The following is an 11,054-nucleotide window of genomic DNA, read 5'->3' as shown; positions in this document are numbered from 1 at the left end:
CCTTAATGTATTTCTTCTTCTGTTTATTATGCTGGGATTGTATACCATAATTATTTTTTAAAAATAAAGTTTAATGTCCAAAAATAATGCTTTATACATAAATTGATCCCTTTTGCTATACGTAAATTGAGCATCGAAGCCCTCCATTACTATTGTCATTTCCTCAGTTGAGTCAATATGGTAGAATCAGGGGAAATCAGCCACAATCTTCAGGCATTCTGGCTTTCTTTTAAGAAAAAAAAAATACCTTCTAAACATCCTACTAAATAAAGATGTTGTACAGGAAAAGTAAAAAACAACTAGCTATAATTAATTCAGGAGACCTCAATTATCTCTTTATGTTCATTGATTTTTTTGGTGTTCTTGAACAACTACCATGACAACAAACCGAAAATGGGTGTAATACCGAATGCCACAACCGTTTCCCAGGCTTGAGACTGAGACTCCTAAGTTGTTTTGACTAGGTAACTAATAACAATTTAGATAGTCCTATACAAATTTAGAGACATGAGATGCAAAACCATGAGTGTGTTCCAGCACATTCTTCTTGTCAGAACCATTTAAATCACCATCTTACACAAGTACATATTGAAACTCAACTTTAAGCATTTTATTTTTATGTACATTTCATTTTGTCCAGAAATAAAATATCTAAATACAGACAGACTGTAATGTTGTATATGTATAGGTTTCAACAATACTTGAGCTGAATAAATGCTTTGTACATTAAGTTTGTCTTTTTAATGGAGTTCACAGCTACATCGATAGAATGGATTCCTCATATCCTTTTTTTTTTTATTCTTTTTAAACCAATAACAAGCAGAGAGACAAGTACAAGTTAATATTAATAAGCAGCTCAAATTACACTTGGTTAAACTATGTACAATACAAACCATTCATACAAATGAAGACTAGGATATTGAATTTGTTACAATATGTTTAGTAAAGATAAGACAGACACTTATAACTTACATGGTGTCTGTCAGGCATTTCCCTTCTTATATAATGATCAGAACTTGTTTTAAGCAGCCTTAGCTGGTCTCGACTTTGCCAAAGTCCAATGACTGGTGATGAAAGCTGTTGTCCAGTGTCTGCCCACATGTAAATTCCAAATGTTTGCTCATCTTTACTGAGAACAGGCTCCCTCCATAGAAAAAAGAGCTATCTTGGATCACCTTGAATGTGCCTACTGAATGCTGGAAAAAATTACTACATTTGTTGTGTTCATAAAATAAAGAATACTGAGCTCTAAAAACACATTTTTTTTTTCCATTTTAACAAGCATTATACTCCTACAGTAGTATTTACCAGTACAGCTACTCCAAGCAGTAGAAATGCATGAGTGGGGACTATTGATTAGCATGTACTCAAGACATTAAAGAGAGATTTCCATAACAGCAAGTGCTAAAAACCATTCACTGTCTAGTTAATCCTTTTGCTTGATGATCCTTTATCCTGAACCATTATGAGTCAGACAATGAAAGCCCTCTCAACAGGAATCATGACCGACGCCGGCTGAAATGTGTATGTGAATGTGTTGGTGTACGTCTAAGTGTGAGAGCGTGTCTTTAGGTGTGGCTTTAGAATCTGTGGTGATTTTGCGACTATACCAAGAGATGAAGCTGACTGGGCAGAAATTACATCAGGTTGTTTTCCACGAGCGTATTTGCAGTCAGGTGACGAGAGCAGCAGTGTAGACACGTTCCAGGCAACAGATGGGACCTTCTTCTTGAGGTGACAGCCCTGTCATGTGACCTGGAATTCCTCAGGCCTCAGTCTCACTCCCGCGTCCGTCCTCATCCGGAGGGGAAGTAAGGTGTGTCGCTGTGGTAGTTGTAGTCGGGGCACACTTTCTGTACTAGTTTATAATCTGTACTATAAAAGGAAATGTAAATACAGATCACCTTAAAGGGCTTGGAGCAGAGCCAGGACACGTGACTTTGCGTCTGCTCCTGGTAACAGGTTTTTGAAGGGTCATAGTTGCAGAGTGTGTTCTTGGTAGCCTTGTCAACCTTTTCGTACTCAATGCGGCAGTTAAAGGACTTGGAATCTTTGGCATCAATCACGGTTTGTTGTGCCAAGTCGAATTCCACTATTTTCGTAGGGGGTACCAGGCTGACAGATACATTCCCTTGACCAGTGGAATTGTGCCTGAAATAAACGCTAAACGTCCCATTGCCGTGATCGACAATTTTCCCAGTTATCAGCAGGTTTAGTTTCACTGTTTTGATGTTGGAATGAAAATCACCCCATCCAAACATTTTCTTAAACTTGCCCGTCTTAACAATGGGCCTTCGCTTGGCCCTGGGCCGGGGCTCTTGAAGGTCTGTGGAGTTCCTCAACCAGTCCCAGAGGTCTTGCTCAGAATAAGGTTCTGGGGTGTCATATCGCAGGTCTAAATCTGTATCATTTTCTTTGCCACGAAAAGTCTGTGACAGGAGTCGGCTGATAGACAAGTCTTTGCTGCTTTCTGTCCATATGTGCTTTAGTGTGGATTTGCTGCCTCCTGATTTTAGAAGTTCTGACTTCCCACCGTTTGTTAAGTTGGCACATGTGACCTGAAAATGGAACAGAAAAATGGTGTTTACAACCCTGTATCTGAGAACACATAACACAGATTCAAGCCTTCTTTCAGTGGCTGGGGATTCAAGTACCTTCAGCATGTGGCCAATGCTTATTAAGCTGTGATTGAATACCACTGCTATTTTTATACAAGGATGGGAGAGAGGAGGTGGATAAAAACCATTAAACATGACAGAAAGACTATATAAAAACATTGACTTTGAAAAGGGCCACATAACATGAATACAGCAAAGCACCTTAGTGTGATTTATGTTTGAATTACTTCTCAGCGCCAAAATCCAAACACTTTTAAAATAAAATTTTACAAAGGATTATGTTACTTTTTTACTTTGAATTCACCATAAGCTTTAAAATGGTATGATTCTCAGAAATACATCAACTGACATTCTACAGACTTTTGATAGTCCACGCCGCAGTCACATAAGAAAAGTTAGTTCTGCAGGGAGACTCTAGATTATTTTTTTCTGGTCAAAACAAAATAACTTGTTTATGATCACCTATTATTGGCAAGAAACATACTGTATAAGATAAGTTTTCCATTAACAGATTTAAATGTGATCTAGTAAAACAAATGCTAATTGATAGGAGTACAGACCTTTTGATTTTAGAGTTTATTTTGGCCTGTGTACTTGTTTTGTTTCGATGGAATCTAATTGATTGGTCAAACATCCAAATCTGTACTTGCCTAATTCTATTGTCTTTGTTCTTACTGCAGCCTCTATATTTATTCTTAGTATAAAAGAAATAAATACATATCCCAGTCTCTCAAATTACACAGATAATTTCCCATTCTTTGGGTGGCAAAAAGAATAAATGTATTTGATAATGGCTTGGCACTTGTATCTCAGCAACAACATAGTTCATCAGGGAGAGAGAGTATAGTGAGATGAATCCATGGTACACTGGCTCATGAAGCAGTAATGAAACTGTCCTAAAGAAGAAGTAAAAGGGACTTAGAGTGCATTTACCAGCAGAATATAGAGAGTAAAAGAGAAAGAAAAAAAAGGAAGTGGCAGGTTTCAAGGGAAAAAAAAAAATGAATCCATTTAACAGGATGCTAAGATTCTGACAGCAGAACAACCTCTGATTTTCAGGCAGAATAGAAATTTACATCTAAATTATACTCTCCACAGCTGTAGTAATTATGAGTGTGAGCTCTGGAGTCAGACACCCTGAATCCCAATGCAGGCTATGATCCTTCACAGCTGTATGATCTGGGCCAGTTGCTTGACTTGTGTACATTTCTGTATTTCTCTTCCACAGAGTAGAAAAATGATATCCCTTTTCCTCACATGGCTGTTTGAAGAATTAAACTGGACAGTCCATTAAAAGCACGGAAGGACAGTACCTGGACAGAATGAGTGTTCAACATTTGTATTTCCAACTATTATCATCCTCAAACATTTTACCTCTGAATTCCATGGGGTACTATTTTATGTAAATAAATAACAGACAATAGGATCTGAGAGCAAGGGTATCTTTATAAGAAAATCTCCCTTTTATATATATATATATATTTATTTATATATATATATTTATTTATATATATATATACATATATATGGTGCCCAGGTGGCACAGTGGTAAAGAACCTGCCTGCCAGTCCAGGAGTCGTAAGAGGCAGATTTGATCCCTGGGTTGGGAAGATCCCCTGGAGGAGGGCATGGCAACCCACTCCATTATTCTTGCCTGAAGAAGCCCATGGGCTGAGGAACCTGGATGGGGAGGGCGGGGTGCGGGGCAAGGCTACAGTCCATAGGGTCACAAAGAGTTGGACATGACTGAAGCAACTAAGAAAGTGAAAGTATTAGTCTCTCAGTAGTTTTCGACCCCATGGACCATAGTGCCCCCTCCAGGCTCTTCTGTCCATGGTATTTCCCAGGCAAGAATACTGGAGTGGGTTGCCATTTCCTTCTCCAGGGGATCTTCCTGACCCAACAATGGAACCCAGGTTGCCTGCATTGCAGGCAGAATCTTTAACATCTGAGCCACCAGGGAAGCTTGAAGTGGCTAAGCACACACATATATACTTTCCAAAGTATTTAGGCGCTACCACAACCTAAAAACATAACAAACTGAGTTGTTAGCAAAATTCAGATGAATAAAACATGAGCAGAACTTCAGCTATTAAACTGTTCAAGGACCAAATGCAATGAATTTATTAGCCCTCAATGGTGCGATGTGAAAGGCTTCTAGTGGTGGAGTCAAGAGGCCTCTGCAACATCTGAGTTTGGGTACAGAATCAAAGTAGGCTATAATCACCAGCACTGCCTTGACTATTATTCTCCTTTCCTCTCCCTTTCATTTGGGCTAGGAGAGAATCAGGGCAATGTCTAGGAGAGTTTAGGTCATGAAAAATCAGGAAGAGTCCATGATTCATCTTGCTTTATTAATTCAACAACTATATAGTGTGATTCTGCTAATATTGAGTAAAATAACAGGAATACAAAGGCAAATGAGATGTGGTTCTTATTTTCAAGATGTTCACAATCTGATGGTGAGATCAGTTAAGCAAGGAGTATAGTGATGTGACCAACACAATGTACAATATTCTTAGAGTCAAAGTTAAAAGGTAGAGAAGATATAACAGAGGAGATTATACTCAGATCTGGGAGAATTAAAAAAAAAAAAAAAGGCTTAGGACTTCAACAGATAATGAACAGGCTAGAGAAGTTCTTCTAAGTATAAGGAACATACTATGCAAAAGTAAAAAGTTGAAAAAGAACATGTCAAATGTAAGAATGGAAAATAGTTCCTTATCTCTGAACTTCAGGGAGAATTGACAGGAAGGATAAACAGAAGTTGCAAAATGTTGGCAGAACACAAAGGTCAGTTCAGTTCAGTTCAGTCACTCAGTTGTGCCCAACTCTTTGCAACCCCATGAACTGCAGAACGCCAGGCCTCCCTGTCCATCAATAATCCTAGAGTTTACCCAAACTCATGTCCATTGAGTCAGTGATGCCATCCAACCATCTCATCCTCTGTCATCCCCTTCTCCTCCTGCCCTCAATCTTTCCCAGCATCAGGGTCTTTTCAAATGAGTCAGCTCTTTGCATCAGGTGGCCAAAGTATTGGAATTTCAGCTTCAGCATCAGTCCTTTCAATGAACACCCAGGACTGATCTCCTTTAGGATGGACTGGTTGGATCTCCTTGCAGTCCAAGGGACTCTCAAGAGTCTTCTCCAACACCACAGTTCAGAAACATCAATTCTTCAGCGCTCAGCTTTCTTTATAGTCCAACTGTCACATCCATACATGACTACTGGAAAAACCATAGCCTTGACCAGATGGACCTTTGTTGACAAAGTAACGTCTCTGCTTTTTAATATGCTGTCTAGGTTGGTCATAACTTTCCTTCTAAGGAGTAAGCATCTTTTAATTTCATGGCTGCAATCACCATCTACAGAGATTTTGGAGCCCCCAGAAAATAAAGTCAGCCACTGTTTCCCCATCTATTTGCCATGAAGTGATGGGACCGGATGCCATGATCTTCGTTTTCTGAATGTTGAGCTTTAAGCCAACTTTTTCACTCTCCTCTTTCACTTTCATCATGAGGCTCTTTAGTTCTTCTTCACTTTCTGCCATAAGGGTGGTGTCATCTGCATATCTGAGGTTACTGATATTTCTCCCGGCAATCTTGATTTCAGCTTGTGCTTCATCCAGCCCAGCATTTCTCATGATATACTCTGCATATAAGTTAAATAAGCAGGGTGACAATATACAGCCTTGACATACTCCTTTTCCTATTTGGAACCAGTCTGTTGTTCCATGTCCAGCTTTAACTGTTGCTTCCTGACCTGCATATAGGTTTCTCAAGAGGCATGTCAGGTGGTCTGATATTCCCATCTCTTTCAGAATTTTCCACAGTTTGTTGTGATCCATACAGTTAAAGGCTTTGGCATAGTGAATAAATCAAAAATAGATGTTTTTCTGGAACTCTCTTGCTTTTTCAATGATCCAGTGGATGTTCGCAGTTTGATCTCTGGTTCCTCTGCCTTCTCTGAAACCAGCTTGAACATCAGGAAGTTCACTGTTCACGTATTGCTGAAGCCTAGCTTGCAGAATTTTGAGCATTACTTTACTAGCGTGTGAGACGAGTGCAATTGTGCAGTAGTTTGAGCATTCTTTGGCATTGCCTTTCTTTGGAATCAGAATGAAAACTGACCTTTTCCAGTCCTGTGGCCACTGCTATTTTCCAAATTTGCTGAATTTGAGTGCAGCACTTTCACAGCATCATCTTTTAGGATCTGAAATAGCTCAACTGGAATTTGGTCACCTCCATTAGCTTTGTTCATAGTGAAGCTTCATAAGGCCCACATGATTTCACATTTCAGGATGTCTGGCTCTAGGTGAGTGATCTCACCATCATGAATATCTGGGTCGTGAAGATCTTTTTTGTATAGTTCTTATGTGTATTCTTGCTACCTCTTCTTAATATCTTCTGCTTCTGTTAGGTCCATACCATTTCTGTCCTTTATTGAGCCCATCTTTACATGAAAAGTTTCCTTGGTATCTCTAATTTCTTGAAGAGATCTCTAGTCTTTCCCATTCTATTGTTTTCCTCTATTTCTTTGCACTGATAGCTGAGGAAGGCTTTCTTATCTCTCTTTCTTATCTCTTATTGCTATTCTTTGGAACTCTGCATTCAAATATATCTTTCCTTTTCTCCTTTGCTTTTCACTTCAAAGAAGGTAGGCTATAGTCAAATTGTGAAGTTTCTAGGGTCAATTTATGAAGGTATTTAAAATTAATCTTATAGATAATGAGGAGTCCTTAAATTTTGTCTTATTTTGCTTTTAATTAGGTCATCCTAGCTCTAAAAGAATCACTGACTGGACATTGAAAGGTAGTTTGGTAGGGAGAAACCTTGAGGGAATAATTAGTTCAATAACAAATTGTAATACTTCTTTTGAGAAAGTAAATGAGCCTGAACCAAGGCAATGGCAGAGAAAAAGAGAAAGAAAAAAAAATGGATATAAAAGATACTTCAGAGGCAGGATTAACTTAATTTGACGATATATATTGGCTAAGCAGGAATGTGAAAAAGTTGAGAAGTAATGAATTTTCTTGCATCCGTAAGAAATACAAAAGTAACACGTTAAAAAAGTATATTGAAAAGAAGTCTCCTTGAAAAGGAGTCTCCTGACTTTTAAATTAACTACTGAGGACCTTCTCGAAGCAAGTGTTAGCGGTGGTAAAGAAACGATGTAAGATGAAAAAGAAGTGCAGCTATCTTAATACATCTGCTCCCAGATGCAGTCAAGAATCCTCAGCTTTCTCACTCTATTATATTGCTTTACATACGAAGGGTTTTCATTTTTGAAACACATAAATGCACACATAAAATTGAAATCGATTTTGAGCCTTACTGAATAAACAGTATATTAAAAAAAAAAAAATCTTAGACTCAGAACACCATCTATCATTGATTTTACAAACACAAGAGAAGAGTTTCTTCTGAAAAGTCACCTAAAGATCCTTTCACATGAGTATATCAGAAAGATGACAGAGGTTGTGAAGATGGCATAAAATGAGCCCAAAGAGAAACCTGACAATTGCTAACTAACTCAATTCCAAAAAGGCAACGCTCTGTGAACTTTTTTCTACGAAGAGTCATTTTTTCTATCACAGTGAAAGCACTGAAGATACTTCCTAACTGAATATAATTTTCCAAGTCAAAAGTGGCCGCATTTGAATCAGTTCTAATGAAGTGGATGAAACTGGAGCCTATTATACAGAGTGAGGTAAGTCAGAAAGAAAAACACCAATACAATATATTAACACATATATATGGAACTTAAAAAGATGGCAATGATAACACTATGTGCGAGACAGCAAAAGAGACACAGATGTATAGAACAGACTTTTGGACTATGTGGGAGAGGGCGAAGATGGGATGATTTGAGAGAATAGCACTGAAACATGTATATTACCATATGTGAAATAGATCACCAGTCCAAGTTTGATGCATGAAACAGGGCACTCAGAGCCGATGCACTGGGAGAACCCTGAGGGATGGGGTGGGCAGGGAGGTGGGAGGGGGTTCAGGATGGGGGACACATGTACACCTGTGGCTGATTCATGTCAATGTATGGCAGAAACCACTACAATATTGTAAAGTAATTAGCCTCCAATTAAAATAAATTAATTAACTTTTTAAAGTAGCCAATATTTCAAAAATAAAAATTTTAAGACATGGCCAATGCCCACTCCAAAGGAGTTGACCCACTCACTAGTCCAATCATACCATTTCCACAAATTATGTGAGTTGTCTAATTGCTTTAGAAACACTGAGAACCATAAAGACTCTTACCATGATTAGGAATATGCATACTAAAGCACATGTTTCTTTTGACAACATTCAAAAATAGGTACAAAGACAAGGGTCATTTTCTTCAACCATAAACAAAGACAGAGCTTGAATCTAACATTAAGGGAGCTTGTCTGGGGCAGGACCCGTGTTGGGGGCTAGAAAAATGAGACTGCTATTGACTGGTGGGGGTGTAAGCATATAAAGAGTTGAGACACCTTGGTCTAGCTCCTCCTTTATATCTCTCAGGGCTATGCTTTCACATTGCTTCCTCTAACATCTTTTCATTACAGGCTTATAATCCTAATGTCAATATATTATCTTTTAAAATATTGTTGAAAGACATCACTTTTGGAAGAGATACTTCACTAACACTTCAACTATGCTCCTGGCCTTACGAGATTTTATGTAAACAGGTCCCTCTTTGACAAGTACATCTCCAACTAGAGGAACCTCCAGATGGTCTGTGTATCTCTTTTTATAAAAGAGCAATAGGTGCCTTTTAATTTCTACCAGCCCTCACACTTACTGTTGATCTATTACTGTTCAATATAAATTATCTCAAGATTACTTTGAAAATCATGTGTTTATTTCATCAACTGTATGAATATTTAAGCCAAACAAAAATTCTGGATAACCTGATGCTTAAGCAATATCTCTCATCAGTGAATAACTAATCAACAAAACGACCTTCTCTGTGATTACAGCTTCGTTTTCGCAGTTTATGATTTGCTACATTGAATATATGTCGCATACTATCAACTGCTATTGGTTAAGGGCATGCTATCTTCAGACACTGTAATTAGCATTTTACATATGGCATTGCACTTCATTTAAACCACAAACACACACACACTCAATCACTGACTCACACACAGTATTGTTATTTTCAACTTACAGGCAGAGATATGGAAGCTTGAGAACTTGTTCAAGATTACTGCTGGTAAGGGAAAGAGCTACTGCTTATTACTCCACTGGGTATTTCCTTTATTTTTAAAATTATTTTAATTATATACAATTATACATGAATATATGTTTATCAAAACATTTAAACATTAGAGGATTTATGAAGTAAAAATTAAAAGCCTATCTTTATAATCAACCCCTGCTCCCTTATAATCCCACCTCTCTCTGTAAAGATAAAACCTCAAATTTTTGATGTATATTGTTCCTAAACATTTTCACTATTTTTCATGTATAAATATTTACATCACTAGTGTTGTATTTTATGATTTGTATTTTTTCCAATCAACAATGTCTTTGAGATGCATAGCTCTTAGTTCATAAAGGTATATCATCTTTATTAAATAGGAAATAGAATTCTAGAATATAAATGTATCATATTTCTATTTTGGGGTTACCTTTTGTGATAGATCCTTAATCATTACACTGTTTCACAGACTTATTTTTTTAGCCTTCCTTCCATTGGTTTTTCTGTTCATTATTGCTTCAGATAACTTCGTCCCTCTTCTGGATTTTCATTTCTGTGGTTGTATAGATTTGTGTGATCCTTTTAAAAAGAGTTCACATGGAATAAGCTTTCTGAGTAGTCTATGCCTAAAAATGTCTTTACTGGCCATAGGCTTACATTGGGCAGAAAAGTCGTTCATCTTTCAATTCCTTTTGTTCTGTGATTTTTTTTTCCCTCTCTCCAAAAAAGCGAGGATATTTTTCCACTTCAGGTATTGTGAAATCTCACAAGGTAAGCTACATGTGTTGGTGCTTTCTCCAGACCTTTTCTTAACTAGTTTAGGGAAAAGCATGCAGAAATTCACAGCCATGCTAGGCTCTTTTTCATAGTGTTCCCCCAAAAGGACTGTAACCCCTTTGGGGAATGTTTTTCCTGTATTATTCCATTTTGTAACTTGAGGAAAGGACTACCTCGCATAGGGTAAGTACTCAATAAATTGTATACATGGTTTATATTCTTACTTACATTAATTTCAATAGGGAGGGTTCATTGATTCTTTAGCCACAACCAAGATTTTGGTAGAACACATAGCCCACAGAGGTCTCTCTCTTACAAGTTTAGAGCCTACACTTCACTGATAATTCTCAGAGTGCCTGTATTATATGTGATAAGCCAGAGGAAATGGGTTAGTATTTTAATACATCAAAAATACATCATTTCCTTCTGCCTCAAAGCAGTGCTCCAGCAGCA

At 37.7% G+C, this 11,054-nt stretch overlaps 1 protein-coding gene across 1 annotated transcript in view; it reads right to left on the bottom strand.

Moving 5' to 3' along the window:
• Positions 1-599: 599 nt before the first annotated feature.
• NXPH1 (neurexophilin 1) overlaps positions 600-11,054 on the bottom strand; it is a 360,267-nt gene continuing 349,812 nt past the window's right edge. The window contains exon 4 of the mRNA XM_055589849.1: positions 600-2,558. Coding sequence (XP_055445824.1) covers positions 1,797-2,558 — 762 coding nt within the window. The 3' untranslated portion in view covers positions 600-1,796. The remainder of the gene's footprint in view (positions 2,559-11,054) is intronic.

This window comes from Bubalus kerabau, chromosome 8 (genome assembly GCF_029407905.1).
Source record: "Bubalus kerabau isolate K-KA32 ecotype Philippines breed swamp buffalo chromosome 8, PCC_UOA_SB_1v2, whole genome shotgun sequence".
In the NCBI taxonomy this organism is placed as follows: Eukaryota; Metazoa; Chordata; class Mammalia; order Artiodactyla; family Bovidae; genus Bubalus; species Bubalus kerabau.
This window is presented reverse-complemented; position numbering and strand designations above follow the sequence as displayed.